The 19,689-nt window shown below is 35.2% G+C and overlaps 1 protein-coding gene across 5 annotated transcripts in view; it reads left to right on the plus strand.

The window, feature by feature from the left end:
• The window catches only part of PCLO (piccolo presynaptic cytomatrix protein), a 389,843-nt gene that overhangs the window by 364,435 nt on the left and 5,719 nt on the right, over positions 1 to 19,689 (plus strand). For all 5 annotated transcript variants that reach the window (XM_072791350.1, XM_072791351.1, XM_072791353.1 and 2 more), the window contains 2 exons: positions 17,537 to 17,671; positions 18,083 to 18,228. In XM_072791350.1, the coding sequence (XP_072647451.1) occupies positions 17,537 to 17,671; positions 18,083 to 18,228 (281 nt within the window). The remainder of the gene's footprint in view (positions 1 to 17,536; positions 17,672 to 18,082; positions 18,229 to 19,689) is intronic.

Below are 19,689 nucleotides of genomic sequence, written 5' to 3' on the forward strand. Positions count from 1 at the left end.
AATAAAAATTTCCAGGCTCTATCCTGAAGACAGTGAGAGGATTAGTTCAGTACCTTTTATTTCATACATCTCTGGTATTGTACAAAGAAATAAAAACTTCAGAATGCTCCCATAAGGTATTGAAAGCAGGTTTAATCAAAAGAAGTTACAATTCTATATTTGAAAGTGAATAAATGTTGATATACGCATCTTAGAAAGTTCTCTGGGAACACTAAGGGATTTTTTTTTTTTTAAGCGGAAGACATGGAATTTATCAAACCACTCTCTCTTCTAACATTAATTGAATTATTGTTTTACCTTTTGAAACTTTTTCTTAGTCACTAATATATTGTTAAACCCAAGAAACAGGGTTATTGGTTGAACAGCGTGAATCGGTCAGCAGGCTTTCGTTCCCAGGAATCTGAGTGCATTCCACAGTCTCTGGTTCTGTGTCGAGTTAAGCAGGAGTGTCTGTTTGGCCTCCCAACTTTTTTAATTGGTGGAAAAGTATTTTAAAAAGATTTCAGTTACTGCAAGAGGCCAGAAAAGCCAGAGTCATTTGTCAACAATTTATTTTCAAGACAGATAAGCTTTTTCTGCAAGTGTTTGTTCCTTTTGATAGTTTGATAGTTTGAGTTCATTTCCTTTTAGTTAATGATGATTTGGCTGGGTCAAAATTCAGGTCAAGTCGTGCAGTTTAGTTTGATTTTGTCTCTGCCGTGATATTTCTCAGCCAATTTACAATTTGCTTTTTTAGAGTCAGCAGTGAGGTTATCTGGGTAAGTTTAATAGCAGCTGTTGCACATTGGTTTGTGGATGTTTTAGAGCTGCAATCAGATCTGTTTTCAGAATGTTTTTCTTGTGAATCTAGAAATATGAATTAGCAATCTCAGATTGAGATCTTTATAGCATTTGATTTAATATATTAAACTCTTATATAACTAAGTTTAATTAACTAATAACTTCTTTCTTCCTAGATTTTTTCCTTAATAAAGTGTTCAGATATATTCAAAATAAGATATCTTACTAAAATGTTCCAGAAAGTAATTGTATTATAAATGAAGAGAATGGAATGATATGTTGGTGAAAAAAAAATCTTTTTAAAAATTAAATCTTTATTAATTCATGATTAATTATTCTTCCTGCCAAAGTATTACCTAAGATTTAGTCTAGGTTGAATTATTATCATGACAGACATGATAACATGGGGCTGTGTTATGGAAATATGCAATATTATGTTACTTCAAACAATTTATTGATGGGAAAAAATATGTCATATTTTAGTTGAATTTAGGAGAATTTTAATAGAGGATAGAAGGGAAGACTATAGCTCTTCAACTATAAACTCCTTCTCCCATATTTTATATCTCTGTATTTTATTTTCTCTTTTCCACCTCAACAATGACCCAGTTGTAGGTTTTCATCATATCTCACCTTGAGAACCTCCTGATCTAAGTGTTCCCTGATCCAACAGTACCATCATCTTCAAGATTATCATTTGACAGCCACTGTCTAGTGTGGCCTGGTCCCTCTAGTATAAAGCATTTCTCTGGGGATCCCTGGGTGGTGCAGCGGTTTGGCGCCTGCCTTTGGCCCAGGGCGCGATCCGGGAGACCCTGGATCGAATCCCATGTCGGGCTCCCGGTGCATGGAGCCTGTTTCTCCCCCTGCCTGTGTCTCTGCCCCTCTCTCTCTCTCTGTGTGACTATCATAAATAAATAAAAATTAAAAAAAAAAAAAAGCATTTCTCTGCACCCCTATCAACTATTAACTCTAACTGGGTTTTAATTACAATAATTAGTCTAACATAATAATTAGCCTGTAGAATATTCCATTTTATGTTCTTTTAAGATAGGTTACTGAATTCTCTACTTAATAATTTAACTTTAACAGTAATTGTGTTTTATGTTTATCAAGAATATTAATAATCTTGAATATTTCATTTACTAGTGAAGCCTAAGGTCCGTGCCACCACATACAGATGTGTAGGATGTGCATAGCCCAATTCCAGGAGGCACTGTTAACATAACTCAGTTGTAAACAACACCTTCTGGAGTTATCGAGATGATTTTCCCACCAGAGAAATATGGTACATTATATTGTCTGGACTTGCAGTATAGAATGACTCAGGGTTTACAAAAATTAGATGTTAAGGGACAATTTCTATTATAGTAAGTTGGACTGTTAATAATTTAACCTATTGAGAGCTTAAATATGCTGAGCTCATTTAATCTTTGCAAGAACCTCGTGATATAAAACTGCTTTCTCCATGACCCTTATTATTGTGTCTAGAAGATAGAGAAGGTAGATGTGATGCCTGGATATATAGTGTGCATCTTGCAACTTAAGCAAAAAGGGTGTAAATGAATACTGAAAAATGACAGGATAGGAATACAGAAAGAACTCAAATTCTTGAACTCACCATCCTAATGGCAAACCTCTTGTCTCTGTATTTTTTGTTATATTAGAAAAATAAATCCCCATTTGTTTCATCATTCTAAGTAAGTTTTCATTTCTTAGAGCTGAAAGCAATTCTTAGGGATGCAGAGGAGAAAGAATAGAAAGAAAAAAAAAAGGACTTAAACAGAAAGTAGAATTAATTACATATCACCTCTAATTCTCATTGATGTATTTAAATGACCTCATAAAAGATGGATTTAGGTTAAGTAGATTAAACATATCTAGCCAAATGCTATTTACAGAAAAATATACATAAAGTAAAATCTCATAGAAAAGTTGAAAAAAGAAATGGAAAGATGCATATCATGCAATTATTATTCAAAATAAAGTTGGCAAAATGGTGGCAGAGTCAGATAAAATGGGACAGAAAAATCAAGGTAGAAAACAATAGCCAAAAAAAAAAAGAAAGAAAACAATAGCCTTCTGACGTCACCGGTATTGGCCACTTCAATAACACGAAAAAAAGAAGTCTTTTCACAGTGGCAGCACAAAGTCTAAGATTCCAGGAAATAAATATAACCGAATACTCATAGCACCTTATGAGAAAAATGTGAAATACTGTTGAAGTTCATAAAAGAAGACATGAATGAGTAGGCATAGAGCGCATGTTATAAAAATTAATATCAGAAATATTGCATTTGTTCCCAAGTCAATAATGTGACTACCAGGAAAGTTCCATTAAATAACAAAAGCTTATTATAGAATTTTGAGAGCTGAGCCTAAAATCCATATAAAAGAGCTAAGGGCCAAAAAATTTTTGAATAAAAATGATAAAGTAGGAAGAGTATATAAGATGCTGGGATATAGAAAAGTGTGATCTAGTAGGCCAATGAAACCAAACAGATGGCCCAGAAAATATCCTTGTGTATATGGAAACTTTATTTACAACAAAAATTGCCCTGCAGATAAGTAATTTGGAGAAAATTGGCTGCCAGCATGAAAAAAATTACTGCTACCTCATACTGTAAAAAGCAATAAATAGATAACTGTGGATGGCTTAATTATCTAAAATGAAAAGTAACACTTTCAAACTTTCATAAGGAAATAGGGTCTGTTTTCCTAATTAATGGGAAAATACAGAAGAACTGTTAAAACACAAGACCAAAACCATAGTGTAAAAGGCTAATGAATTTGACTATATTAAAATTAATATAAACTGTTCAAAAAATAACACCATAAACAAAACAAAATAATAAAAACAGATATTTGCTATGCATATAAAGGAAGTAGATCAGGATCCAATATGCCTGTGTGTAAACACGCATGTATTATTTTTCTAAAATTCATTAAGAAAATCCAGAATTTGCAGAATTGTGACAAATGGAATTAAATACAGTTGATAGAAGAGTAGTACATAAAATGATAGTATAAACATTTTGGAGGCCAACTTGACAATAACAACTAAATTTATAAATTTGTATACAGTTTAAGCCTATGATTCCAATATATCCTAAATATTCTATATCCTAACCAAACTCGTTTATCCATGTGGAAAGAATTTCAAATAAATGTTCACTTTAGCTTTATTTATATTAATGTAGAATTGGAAAACTATATTCATGATGAAATGATGATAAATAAGGGTTTTAAATTCATTAATATTATAATAAAAGTATATAGATGAAGAAAAATATCTTGAGTTACATTATACACCTATTTTTGAGAGCTCCTAGTAAATTAGGAAATGTAGGGCCCTTCCTGAATTTGATAAAGATTTTATATATATATATATTTTATATTTTATAGATTTATATATAAATGACTATTAGTCATAAATGACTATTAGTATATGTTTTTATTTTTTAATGTCATTTTACTTAGAGCAATAAGTTTGATGTGTGTTTGTTCATTTGGGTATTTTTGAGAGAGACAATGTGAAAGATTGCACACACAAGTGAGAGGGTGGGGAGGAAGAGGGAGAGAAAATCTCAAGCATACTGTCCACTGGGTGCAGTGCTCCGGTGTGGGGCTTGATCTCACAACCCTGAGATTATGACCTGAGTGGAGATCAAAAGTCTGGCTGGTGCATGTTGTTTAAGATCAGACTCAAGGATCCAGTATCACTACTAATATTTGACACAGCATTGGTCTTGATTCATCTGTAAGGAGAGAAAATAAATTAAAAGGTACAACAATTGAAAGGGAAAAAAACATTATTTGTGGTCAATTTGAATAATATATGTATATAGAAAACCTGATAGAATCAACAGGTAAACGTTAGAACTAATAATTACTCTAGATCACCAATAAGTAACCATGAATACACGGCAACAATATCACTCATAATACCAAAACAGTCACCATATCAAAATATCTTGGAGCTAGCTTATAAAATAACAAGATATCTACAGAAAAATAAGAGCAACTTTAAGACTCCATTAAAGGGCATTAAAAAAAAATACTTTTGGATGAATGTAGAATCATTCCATGTTTCTTAGTGAAATGACAAAACAGAAATCTAATAGAATTCCAATTAAGTTACCAGCTGAATATTTTTGAGGAACTCAATATCCTTTTTCTAACATTCGTAGAAAGTGACAGAGAACCTCCAACATCCAAGTCAACTTTAGATAAGAGGAGCACAAAAAGCCTTGGTGGTCATTAGTGTTACTACTTCCACTTCTCTGACTCCCAGCCTGCTTGGCTCCCTGGTGGGTTTTTTGCCTGGTTCTAGCCAATGCGTGGTGGGTGGTTGGATGTGATGTATGCCGTTCCTGAACTGAGCATTAATTGCCTCTGTCAGACTTGTGGAGTTGTCGTCTCTTTCAGGTATGGCAGTCAGCAGAGGGAGACGGCCACCTATCCCGTCAGCCTAAGATGCTGTGACTTTCAGTTTTAAATCACTGATATTTTGGTGATATTTGATACTGCAACAGAATCTGACCTATCCTGATTGACATAAGGGTGAAGTTACTGTGCAAGGTTTTCAGACACAATGAGAAAAGCACTGGGATTAGGGTTAGGAGTTTGGTATTTGTGCAAGATGAAGGGAACAGTATCCGAGAATACAAAGCATAGACATAAACCCAGGAATATATTGAACTAGAAGTGGCACCACAAATCAATAGGTCTGTTTCACAGATAGACCATTTCTCCTTATAAGAAGAAAATAAAAACAAAAGCAGAAACCCAACAAACCCTTGGATTACGGTCTAACTTAATCTGTAATGATTGTTGTGCTGTGAGCCCCTAGCAAGAAGCAGTTGACATATTCAAATGGAGTAGTCCGAAGAATTTCGTGAAAGGGCCTTGAACAAAGTGGGGAAGGTTAAGGGATCCACCAAGGAAAGGTAGACATTGAAGAATTGGTCACAAGAAAAAGCCACTCCCGCTCCTGAGCCCAGTGAGGGGTGAGGTGGGAGGCTGTGGCCAGAACCCAGCGAGATTGTGGGCAGGAGCTCTAGCCTTTGTAGCAAGGCACTATAGCCTCTGCAAAACAAGCCAGCAAACGAGGTGGGGGCAAAGGCAATAAATAACTCGGCCTCTATCCTCCTGCCCTCAGGCTGCCCGCTGACTCCTCATTGCTAAAACCAAGGTGATATAGTTCAAGGGTTCTTCTTCCCGGGGCAAAACAGGGCAAGACTAATGAAGAGGAGAGAGACATAAAAGAATATCTAGCAAAAGTGGGTTGAGAATAAATAGTCGAGGTGGAATTCTAGTTCATTCTTTTAGCTTGCATGGCAGTTAAGGACAAAGATAAAGTGACAGCTGAAAAAAAAAAAAGGATCAAGGAAGGCTTTTATAGGATCTTCCTAGATGTTACCTTAGCACAAAGTGAAAAACTGAAGAGCCAGTGAAAACTGAAAGGAAGATCACAATGACTGTATGGTAAGGCTGGTAGGATTGATTTAAGAACAAAGAGATGACATAAATAACTTGATGGGCCAACCTAAACATTTGATTCCCATAATCTATTGAGCCTCCTTTAACTCCTCAGGTGCTATCCACAGGTTTATTCAGAGGTTACTAGTTGCCAGGTCACCTTCCACTCCTGTGAGAAGCTGGAAGTTTTTCTACAGTAATTGGGAGATTCACTCTTACACAGACAAACTATATTTCCTCACAGGAGCTCCTGGTTTCCCTGCTATTAAGCAATTACCTGATTTTATTTCCTAAATTCATTACACTAGGATGCTAATATTTCTCTGTATTGGGAGAATATATGGAGACCCACCACTACTCCCCATTGGTGAATTTGCCTACTTTTAGATCAAAGGTCAAGACAACTTGACCCTTTTGATCTACAAGGTAGATGGGAGGTCAAGCCAAGACCTTGTGAACTCAGAAAGCCAGGCTTGAGTTCTTAAACTTGACTCTCCTCTGGAAAAGAGCTTCACCACCTTACTTGCTCCACCCACCTGCTCTCCTACTTCACTCCTCCTGGGATTTATTTTCCTGAGGCTTTTGAGAGTCATTCCAAAACTCCAAACATTTTAAATGTGATGTCCTTTTAAGTTTTCAGTTTTTTCTTCTCTAATAGCAAAAGTTCTTTCCTATTTTTTTTTTTTTTTTTGGTCTCATACAAGATAATAGGAAGCTTTCAATTAAAATTTTTTATAAAGAGCTCTGGTTATTTTCAGTCACAGTGAAATGAATGCTAAGAAACATGTACCAAAAGGACAAAAAAATGCCAAAAACATTGAAGGAGATCAATCAGAAAAAAATCTATTTTTTCCTCCTAAAATTATGTTCTTTCTGGCTTTGTCTCAGAAAGAAAGGATTTCTTTATGTAACAGAACACAGAGAGAATGTGCAGGCTTGTCCTACTTTCATAGAACTCTTAAATCATGTTAGGCCAGAATGCCTGCTTTTTGTATAAAATATCTCCTTGAATCTGGGTTATTTCAAATAAAGGACTTAATGAAAGCTTACAGAACTCTTCTCCCATGGAAAAAAAAATAATGAAAACATAATAAAATGCTTCCTCTGTCAGCCCCCACGAAGCCCTGAGACATGAAAATGTATTAGGATGTCACTACATAGCTTTGAATAATAGAGGCTTGGATATATACGTAAACAGAGAATGAAATTCATAAACTGACATAAAAGCATTTATTTTGGGTGACACTATAGGAGAAAAGAAAAATCCCAAAATATCTCAATTCAGTCGCCTCAGCTTAGCTTCGAGAAGAACATGGGCTTTGACTTAGGCCTAATAAATCTCTGTCTTCAGATGTGTGTGGAAATGATACCTATCTTGTGGGTTTGCTGTAGAGATTAGAGATATTTTATAGTTTATTCATTAAGCATCTAATATGTACTAGGTGTCTTTTCTATCTGCTAAAAAGACAAGGGTAAATGAGGCACTTAAAGGCAGTAGAGTGATACACAAAGTGCCTGGAACACAAGAGTTGTTCAATAAATTGAATACATTGTTGTTGACATTCCAGCAAATTGTAACTCCCTACATGTAATGAATCAAGAAGTTTAGTTCATAAATTAAGGCATTGGAAAGGAAATGGGTAAGAATTTATTCCCTCTCCTGACTGTTCTTGTCTTTCCAAGACAGCTTCCCCATAAATCTTGAGTCTCCACAATCCCCAAATCCCTCCGCCCCCCGACGTGCTCAGAAGCATGCACATGAATTTGGCACACAATCACTATCACATATTAGATTTTGACAGTTTTGGCAATACTCTTGCGCTGCCTTGCTGGAAAATCTAATCTAGCTATGTGACATTTGGCAAATTCATCAATCTAAAATTTACAGTCTTCTTTTAAGTGAAGTTAGTAATATTTCTATGACTTGTGTAAACACAAGTTTACATTGCATAGTTGGTATTCATCATTCATAATATTATAATATTGTTCTCTTAGCTATGGAATAGTGTATACTTAAACTGTGAGTAGAAATTTGTATTTCTTGAGATATATTTGGTATGAAGATTCATTTTCTTTTCTTGAAAACCAAATCCATTGAATTTCGCTGTAAAAAATTATGTATTTATATCTGATCACAAAGTGTTTTACAAATTGTCTCAGAAATTCTCTAATTCTTTATTATAGCATGTGTTAGTAGGAAGTGCTAGATCCAAGCATTTGTAGTCCTCTGTGGGATAGAGGTAGAAAAGTCGTCAGGCAGAGCCAGTTGCATGGTGTCATTTCGTTGTCTGAGCAAGCTGATTAATTGAATCAACGTCATGAGATCGTACAGTGAAGGAAGTAGGAATAGAATTTAATACACTATAAAATGAAATAAATTAGTTCCATCTTTCCTTCCCCCTTTCAAATATTGCATTACCAGGATAAACCTTCAAAGCCTGTGGTTCTTCACCCCCTCTGTTTAATCCTGCATATAATGAGGTAAGGGGTAAGAACCTTTGTTCTGAAGACATGTTTGTGAGAATTAAGTTTAAAACATATTGATGACTTGAGAAACAACAATTCACCAGGAAATAACACTCAATGCAAATAAGATTCCTAGACCTGGTGAAAGGTCTAATAGCTTTCCTCACTACTCCAGGACATGGTGTAAGAAAAGAGAAGTGCCAGTTGTAAATAATTATTGAGTGCTACAGTCACAAGTACCACTTTGAACTTTTGGAAGACAGAGATATAATTTCAGCATGGAAGATAAAATTATTATGGATTCTGTATACCTGAAATTATAGACAGAGTGGTGAATAGAACAAATTCTAGTGAGCTTCCTTTCTTTCTTTAACAAGCTCAGCAACGTGGAAAAAAGACTCTTTTTTTTAGACATTTCTATTTTAGGAGCTCCTGGATGTCTCAGTAGTTGAATGTCTGTCTTTGGCTCAGGTCGTGACCTGGGATCGAGTCCCGCATCGGGCTCCCCGCAGGGAACCTGCTTCTCCCTCTGCCTATGTCTCTGCCTCTCTCTCTCTGTCTCTTGTGAATAAATAGAATATTTTAAAATTTTTTTCTGTTTTAAAAGTATTGACTCGTATGAATATCTTGAGATGTTTTGTTATGTTATCTCAATAAATTGAGCAATTGACCTAAGGGTATAGATATGCTTGCTAGGTGTAAACTGTTTCTTCTAGAACTGATTCTGCATTGCATCATTATTGAGACATAAGAAGAATATAAATGCTTACCGAGCAACTGTCATTTCAGGCATTGTGCTAACAATATACCTTTGTATACCAGCATTTAAAAAAAACTCATTCGTAATGCCTGGGTGGCTCAGTGGTTGAACGTCTGCCTTCAGCTCAGGGCATGATCCTGGAGTCCTGGGATCGAGTCCTACCTGGGGCTCCCCACAGGGAGCCTGCTTCTCCCTCTGCCTATGTCTCTGCCTCTCTGTGTGTCTCTCATGAATAAATAAATAAAATCTTTTAAAAAAATTAAAAAAAACTAATTGTGTAGACTTGAAACTCATAAAATAGAAACAATTGGAAGGAAGAAAATGCAATTAAATGCAAGGGGGAACATACATCACTATTTTGGCTATTAAGTCTGAGGACATTAAGAAGACTTTCTGTAATGGCTGAGTTTAGAAATCCTGAGTAAACAGATAAAATTATTTAGAATAGAAGACGTTTCATAAAGGGCTAGGACAAAATCATATTTAGACAATATCAGAAAATGCCACACATTTATGATCCCATAAAGCTGAAAGAGGTATTGTATATAGTTCATAAATAAGCCTATTATATGTCTTCATTTTTCAATATGAGGAGACACAGAACAGAGGTATTTAATGACCTGCCGACTATCCAGATTTCCTGGTTTTAAAATTCTACCTTAATTCCACTTTAAACTTTGCTTCGATTTGGAATGAGTAATAGGAGCTAAATAACCAATTCTGAAGTCATAGACTTTCAGGGCTAAATATACATCTTACCTCACATCAGTTCAGGCTTCCTTAGCCCCTACCAGTGACCTGGGGCATTGGTATGTAGGATTGATTAATGGAAATTTGCAAAGAAACCTAAGTGTTGATGGGAAATGTATTCACCTTATGCTTTCTTTCTTTTTTTTTTTTTTTTTTAAGGATTTATTTATTTATGAGAGAGAGAGAGGCAGAGACACAGGAGGAGGAAGAAGCAGGCTTTCTGATCGCGCTCTGGGCCAAAGGCAGGCGATAAACTGCTGAGCCACCCAGGGATCCCCTACCTTATGTTTTTTCCCCCCATACAAACTTGCCTTTTACAAAGTGCCATTCTCTCCTTCTTTCCTTTTCCACATTTTATTTCTTTTCAGTTAACTAAACAGTTAAATAAACTAAACAGTGCGTCTAAAGAAACTTTTTGCCTACAATGGTCTCTCTTTGCAAAAGCTGCTCAGACTGCAATAGATTTTTTAGAATTCTGAGAATGAGTAAACCTTGATTTACACCACGCACAGTCAAGTATTTCAGATGCAAATAATATTAAAAAAAGATTTTCTTAATTCATAGTCACTTTTTACAATTATTTGGAATGTTTAAACGGTCTCCATATAGGTTCTTATACAACTATGAATATTTCAGGAAATATTTATTGCCATTTTGTTGTCTAATATAAATAACCTGCATAATTGAAGTAATAGTGTATATACAGACAATAACTTCTAGCTGTGGTTTTAAAACCCCAGGGTATGGAGTGCCTGGCTGCCTCGGTTGGTAGAGCACGTAACTCTTGATCTCAGGGTCATGAATTTCAAGCCCCATGTTGGATATGGAACCTACCTAATAAAAAATTTTTTTAAATGCCTATCATGTCACGAGTAAGATGCAGAAATATATCCATGAATCAACAACCCACAGTTGCTTGCTGTCTTTTCTGCTTGCTAAGGTCCTGTATGTGGTCAAAGTAAAATAGCAAATCCTTTCATTCCAATAATATTAAATATATATGTATTATATATTTATCTGTCTTGTACTTACTATCGTCAATGAAATGTTTATTTAAGCACATCATTCTCTTCCAAATAGTTTTCTTTCAAGTTGTCAGGGCAGCCTATTTTTCAACTTCTAGAGCTAGCTAGCATCACTTTAATGTTTTCCCTTAAATACTCTTAAAATTTGTTGTAGGAGGGCAGCCTGTGTGGCTCAGCAGTTTAGTGCTGCCTTCGGCCCAGGGCGTGATCCTGGGGACCCAGAATCGAGTCCCACATTGGGCTCCCTGTATGGAGCCTGCTTCTCCCTCTGCCTGTGTCTCTGCCTCTCTCTCTCTCTCTCTCTCTCTCTCTGTCTCTCATGAATAAATAAATAAAACCTTTTTTAAAAAAAATAAAGAATTTCTTGTAGGAGATATGGTTGTTGGTTTTTTCAACTGAACTTTGTTCTTTGTTTTGCTTTGAGGTTTTTTTTGGAACTTTGTTCTTAATTTCAAAAGAAATGCAGCATTTGCAGCATTTCCGTCTCCAAAAAAAACAACTTGTTATTTTATCCATTTGTCTGTTTGTTTATTTATGTACTTATTTAGAAATATAGTTAACATAGTGTTATGTTAGTTTCAAGTATACATTGCAATGATTCAATGATTCTATACATTACTTGGTGCTCATCACAATGAGTGTAAAAATCGTATGAGAAAATACAAGGGTTTCATGAGAGACTAGAGCTCTGGACTTAAAATCAGAGGAGCTAGGTTAAAGTTATGCCTGGGCTACTTAGCCATTTGGTGAATTACTTAAAACACCGAAGCCACTGTTTTCCCACTTATAAAACTTCACAACCTTATTTTTTGTTGTGAAATAATAATTGTCCTGTTAATAGCCATGTTTTCTTAAAATGCATATCTCTAAATAGATAAATCAGATGGAAGTATAACCAGACCATGTGTACAAATGTGTGCCTACAGATATGACCTACACTTGTTTTTCAAAGATGAAATATATAATTTTTTTTCTGAGGAAAAGAGCACTGCATATCTTAATGGAGAACAAAGTGCCAGAAAATGTGAAAGAAGAAAGCTGTGGAAGATAAAAATAAGTCAATTTGACAATTGTACTTAAGTTGGAGCACTTTAGCTAAAGATATAGAAGGACACAAACGATTTTGTTTAATAGAATTAAATTATTCAGGGTCTTTGTCAAAAAAAATGATACGACTGAGTTTTTTTTTTTATTTTAATGAAGAGGCTAGATTATGGTGGAAACAAAGGAATAGTTTGACTTCAATAAATATTTTAGCCCTATTAATTTGTAAGAAACCTCACTAAGCTCAAGAAGCAAAATTGAAAATATTGAGGTTAAGCAATTATGATTTTCAATACTATATTTCAATTTTAAATTTTATTGATTAATTCTCCGCTTAAAGGAAATCAGCATGCTTCCACTTTCTTCCTCTCTCCTCTTGGATTTCATATTCATCTTTCCTTCTCTCCTCCCTCCACTTCTGCCCTCCCTCCCTCCCTTCCTCCCTGTCTCCCTGCCTCCCTGCCTCCCTTCCTTTCTTTCTCTCATTACTAGATCCTCTATTTCCTCTGCCACAGGCTTTTAAATATTTTCAAAAAGGTACTTTTTTCCCTACATTGATGTATTCATTCAGGGGACATATTTTTTCCCCTGGCTCCTTTAAAAATGTTTTCTATATTTTTGAAGACGCTTAAATGGGAGTTATCAGTGTATCAGCTAATCAATATTTCCCAGGAATACAGGATACTCTTTTGATCCACAGATTTACTTTTCTGTTACTTCAGATAAATACCTTTATATTTTAAATACATGTGATTTTCTGGTGTCTTAAAATTTACTTTTCCTAAAAAAAAAAAAAAAAAAAATTTACTTTTCCTGAGCAATCAGTTATATTGGATCCTATTTCTCAGTTTGACATAGCCATCACTTTTTTCTAGTAAAGAAACTCTCTGTTTTCCTTTCCTTTCTATATTATCCCAAGCCTTCCTCCCTCTATGTCAGTAATATTGATTTCTATCTCATTTGATTTTGTTCCATGGTGTTTCTAATTCATTAAGAGTTTTAAAAAGGGACTATTTGTATTTTAGCACTGTAACCCCATTTTTTATCATCTCATCTTTGAACTATGCTCTCAACATCCCTTTGATGCGGAAGAGCTTGGTTCTTGTCACACAGTCGAAGAATTAATCTCGCCAACACAGAGTTAACAAAGCAATACAAGTTTATTAAGCAGAGATACAGAGAAAGCTCTCAGGAGTGAGAGGGGTCCCCACAGGGTTGCCACTGAGGGCTTGTAGTGTGGGTCTCTTATAGGAAACTGATCAGGGAACTTGGTAACTTTCTTATCAACATCAGGGTGGATATTTAGAACAAACATGGTGGACGTGTAACCTTCCTAATAACAAACAAGGTGATTTTTTGTAAATATCATGAGCACTTCTCTCTGATTAATACTCCTCCATAGTGTTTCCTACATCTGGGATTTCTGTGATTACTTAGTGGCCATTAAAGGGGGATACTGCCTAACACTGTGGAGCTGGGGAGCCAGGTTTATTTTTTGTTTTCACTGTTTTGTCTCTGTTTTCTTGGGATGGGTAGGAGCTTGACTTTGGGGCCTTTCCCCTATCTTTCCCTGACTAGCCCCATCTGCCCCTAACTCATTCTTACATCACCTTCATCCCTTCCTCTTCTTTCTTCTTTTTTTTTTTTCTGTTTTACTATTCAGAGTACCAGATACTATTCAGAATTTTGATTCATTAATTTTATCCACTATTTTTCTCTTCTTTACCTCATTAATTTTAGTGTATATGTCTATTATTTCCTTCTTTACACTTTCTTTTGTTTTACTTTATTCTTTTTCTAACTCTTAGAGTTGGAAGTTTAAATTTCTTATATTAAAAAAAATTTTTTTAAGATTTTATTTATTTGACAGAGAAGGAGAGAGAGCACAAACAGGGAGGTGATAGGCAGAGGGAGAGGGAGCAGCAGACTCCCCACAGATCAGGGAACCCAATGTAGGACTTGATCCCAGGACCCTGAGATCATGACCTGATCTGAAGGCAGACACTTAACTGACTGAGCCACCCAGGTGCCCCTAAAATTCTTTGTAGAACATTAATGCATATGTGGAGTTTTTTAAAATCATTGTTTTAAATTATATAGGTGTGTAAGGCTATTGATTTTCTTCCCAGCATTACTTTAACTCTCACAGATTCTGATACATAGTATTTTCATTATCATCATTTTCAGAACTTCCATATTTTCTCATTGTATTTCACCATTTGCCCAAGAATTATTTAATTAAAGCCTATTTGTGTGTGATCAATGTTTATAATAGCTTCATTTTATAGAACTTACTGCTATCTTCTTTGTAACAGTATGGGTGACTTTGGGGAATGTTCCGTATGTAATTGAGAAAAAGATCTATTATCAGGGTGTGGTACTTAATTAATATACATGAGATCTGTTTTATTGATTATAATATCTCAATATTCTGTGTCTTTACTTATTTTGGTCTACTTGCCCTAACTTGTATAACAAATATTTTGTAAGTCTTTTACTGTTATTCTCATTAATCTCCAGGAAAGAAATACATCAAAACATGTCCCCAAAATATCACAAAGTTTAATCAAAAGGATTAAATAATTACCATCTCATATTTTCATAGTTTTGCACAAAATGCTTTTATTAATTTAGTGTCTTCTCAAATATGATCAACTATAGTCTGTATTCTATATAATGTTTACATGCATGCACGAGATCAGAATTATTTTTTAAATATACTGAGACATTATTTACCTTTTCACTGTGTTGACATTTACATTGATAATGCAAAAGCAATGATGCAATAAACCGCTGGGGACCTAGCACAAAGCAAGGCATATTACCAGTTACTGTATTTATCTATTTTTAACTGGCATTCACTTATAAGGAAAATGCTGGTTTCACTCAAGACTGTCCTTAATGAGGAAGTTTAAATTATTGTTTTTAAACCTAGACCCTAAGCACATGTCTTTCTACATCACATGACACAATTCTGTGAGATGAAATGGAAATATACATAAAGCACTATGCTGCCTGCCGAATTATGATAGTTGACTTGAGGAAACCTGTCTGTGCCTTTTTTTGAGTCACAAACTGAACTAGCCTTTTTAATAGGAAATGTAATTTTTGCTAAAAAAGAATAACAGTAGACAAATGCTACTTATTCTCAAAAATTAACAAAGTGAGTTTGTCACTTTAAGAAAAACAAGTGATGATAGTTTTCAGTGATAAAATTCAGCTTTTGGGAAGCCTGGTGGCTCAGCAGTTTAGCACCACCTTCGGCTCAGGGCATGATCCTGGAGACCTGGGTTCAAGTCCCATGTTGGGCTCCCTGCATGGAGCCTGCTTCTTCTCCCTCTGCCTATGTCTCTTCCTCTCACTCTCTCTCTGTGTCTCTCATGAATAAATAAATTCAAAAAAATCTTTTAAAAAATTCAACTTTTAATTAAAAATAGAACTTTAGAAAACTTGTATCTGCCTTCCTGAGCTTAGAGGCTTCTCAATATTCAAAGACCTTTCTGATGATATTGGTAGTGATATTAACACATGTGTTTTAAATATTTTATGAAAGGGTCAACAAGACCTGCATAACCCAGTGAACGAGTATTTTCCAAAATGAACAATATGCTGTTACCAAGTCAGGCATGGTTAAAAGAGCCATTCTAAATGCAAGATAAAATAATTCAGGATAGATTGCTGTATTTTAAAGCAATCATTCAAAAAGTCCATTGATATGATTTCAGATTCCATATTTCCTTTAATCTGTAAGAAATTACCTCTTGTCAAATTTTAATAATCTAACATTATCTAAAGAGGATATTAAAATACTTCTCCCTTTTCCAACTATTTGTATGAGTTAGACTTTTTTCATATATTTCAACTAAAACAACATATTGAATTGGATTTAATAGAAACAGATATGAGAATCCAGCTATCTTTTATTAAGAAAAACATTAATGAAATTTGGAAAAAATAAGAAATGGCATTCCTCACTATATGTTTTTGTTTTGGAAAATATGGTTATTTTTCATTAAAACATTTACTTATTATTGTTATTTTAGTGGAATCAATAAATATTTTAAAATATCTCATTTTTCATTTTAATTAGAAATGTTAAATTAAAAAAAAAGAAATGTTAAATTTCTAATATTGGTAGCTATAAAACACACAATGGTTCTTTGAGGACCATTCGTTTTTTTAGAGTGTAAAGAGGTCTGAAACCAAGATGTTTGAGAACAAGTGATCTATCTCCAAACTTAAAAATCTTCAGTAGTTTCCTATTGTTCTAAGTATAAAAACCAAATTGTTAACATGATGCCATTTAACAATATGTAATAATCACAAGAATATACATTTAATTCCTCAGTCTCACGATGTTCCCTCCTGTGCACACACTGTTCCTTCTCTGTAGCATGTTCTTAATCCATTTCAACTAGTTAACTCTTTCTCAATCTTCTGGTTTCAGCTCAAGTAGTTCTTCCTCAGGCTCTCTTGGAGCTATGCTCTTGTATTTCATTACCTTTTTTCTTTTTCTAATTTTGCATTTATGGATGAAAATAATTCATTAAGGCTTTCTTCCCAATAGGTGGAAAGACCATAAAACCAATAAGCATGTGTGTTTTGACTCACCATGATAGCCATTCTTCCTAACAGAGTGCTTATCATAGGGTAGGGTGGGAAATAAAATATTTGTTGGTGATTGAATATATAGATGCATATATGAATTGACAGAGGAAAGGACGAATCATTCAAGAACAGGACCTAACATGAATAGCTTCTTCAGTTATACAAAGATCCAAGATAAACAATTGAAAGAAATACTTTGGATTCCTTTAGGTCACTCATTGTATGTTCCCTGGTGCAATTTCATTACTACACATTCCTTTGGCTACCTCTTTTATAAAGAAGTATGGATATATGTCTTCTTATAGTCTCATCTCTTTCCTTTTTTGCCCTAATAATCTACAGTTAAGTAATACTTATCTACTCGCATTTCCTCCATACCTCCCTGTTCACTAGTTTGTTGTTATACTAATACACTTTGTTGTAAGTGTGTAAGTGTGTAAAGGAGGTCTTACACTCCTTAAGGGCTCGGACTGTACTTTATTCATCTCTGTATCCACAGGATGGAGTAAGGTGTTTAGTACTTGATAAATACTCAACAAATGTATATATGAATGAATTACTGAACTACACATTTAATAGATGGCATTTAATATTCCTTAATATTTTCATTAAATTCTTCCAGTCAAAACTCAGGTAATGGGAGAAATCAAGATTGCACTGAAGAAGGAAATGAAGACAGATGGTGAACAACTAATAGTTGAGATTCTCCAGTGCAGAAATATCACCTACAAATTTAAATCTCCTGACCACTTGCCAGGTATCTAATTTTATGATAATGAGCAGTGTAATATATCTAGGAATTCTGTAGGAATGTGTCTTAAATAATCTGGAAAAGGCAAAGTAATATTTGGGCTGTATGGCAAATGTATCAGAAAAATGGAAAATAAGAATTAATCTCTCTTATATACAACAAGTTGATAATTTACTAGTTTTTACCGAACTTTTCTTAACACCCAAACTGGAGGAATGTATTTACCATACAATAGGAAAACCGAGTTGCTAAGAAAAATGATGTATCTCTGAATCCTTTATGTTGTCTGAAACAAATTGAAGATAGTCTGCTCGCTTTGTGTAAAATATAGAGGAGCTCTCAGTGGACACTTATAATTCTTTGAATAGGAAATTCTATGAGTGATGGACACTTTACAAGCTGAATTCTTGTTTTCAGATTTATATGTAAAAATATATGTGATGAACATCTCTACCCAGAAAAAGGTGATTAAGAAAAAAACGAGAGTGTGCCGACATGATAGAGAGCCTTCATTCAATGAAACGTTTAGATTCAGCCTTAGTCCTGCTGGGCATTCGCTTCAGGTAACTCCATCTTATACTGCTACTGTTTTAAAATTTTTGATCATACAGTATGTATTTTCCATTCAGTTGTTTAATATGTGCATACTGATCCTACAGTATGAGACATTTTACAAGTTAAATAATTCTGAGGGGTATCTCTCCAGTGGCCCTTAGAATTGCACAGCCCAGGGACACCTGGGTGGCTCAGCGGTTTGACGCCTGCCTCCGGCCCAGAGCATGATCCTGGAGTCCCAGGATCGAGTCCCACATTGGGGTCCCTGCATGGAACTCACTTCTCCCTCTGCCTGTGTCTCTGCCTCTCTCTCTCTCTCTCTTTCTCTATCTCTGTCTCTCATGAATATATAAAATCCTAAAAAAAAAAAAAAAAATTCCACAGACCACCCACCCATCCAATTAGCTACCAGTCCTCTATGTCTACTCAGTTTATTCTGTATAGATTTATTTCCATACACACTGCCACTAATCCTCTTTGAGTCCTCAATTTTATTACTCAGATCATTTTAGCAGTCTACCTGGCCTCCTTGCCATCAGTGTCTTGCCTTCTTAATCCATTCCATCACACAGAGGGCAGAGGTTATCTTTTAAAAACACTGGCTAGAAGGGTGGGAAGATGGGTGAAATAGGTGAAGTTAGTGAGAGTATGCTTAATGTGATGAGCACTGAACAATGTCTAGAATTGCTGAATCATTATGTTGCACACCTGAAACTAATACAACCCCATGTTAAGTATACTCGAATTAAAAGTAGGTAGATAGATGGTAGGTGGATAGATAACAACACTGGTTAGTGGGTTCCATTAAAGCCCTCCAGGGACCCACCAATATCCCGACTCATTCATAGTCCTCTAAGGTGAGCTCAAATTGTATTGATTTAATTTCATCTCCTTGTATCCCTCCCAACACACTCTGTACTCCAGAAACACCACAGTCTTTTCAAATCAGGTTAAGCCTCCAATGTTTTGCTCCTATTTCCCTTCTCCTTCAATATTTTCTTCATCTCTTTCCACCCATCTCACTAGCCCACAGTGTTCCAATGTAAACTCTGCCCTTTACTGATGACCCTAGCTGTAATCCGTCTTGCCTTATTCACATGACATTTTGCTTATCTGATTAGGCTACCAATCCTAATCTGTGCTGTTACAATAATGTACTGACCTCTCACTGCTTCTGTATCAGCTGCTTCTCTAGGGCAAGGCCTGGCTTTCATTGCTCTGTGTTCTACAGCCTCATACAATGTTGGGACATAGTGTGTCTTCAGTAGATGGACGGACAAGGAATGAAAGAGGAGAAAGGAGGTGGGAGGAAAGAGATGGAAAAAAATATGGGAAGAGAAACAGCATCTATCATATGGGCACTTAAAGGCCCACACTAAAGACAAATATAAGAGATATTGCAGGGATGCCTGGGTGGCTCAGCAGTTGAGTGCCTTTGGCCCAGAGTGTGATCCTGGAGACCCGGGTTT

Source organism: Canis lupus, chromosome 21 (assembly GCF_048164855.1).
Source record: "Canis lupus baileyi chromosome 21, mCanLup2.hap1, whole genome shotgun sequence".
Lineage (NCBI taxonomy): Eukaryota > Metazoa > Chordata > Mammalia > Carnivora > Canidae > Canis > Canis lupus.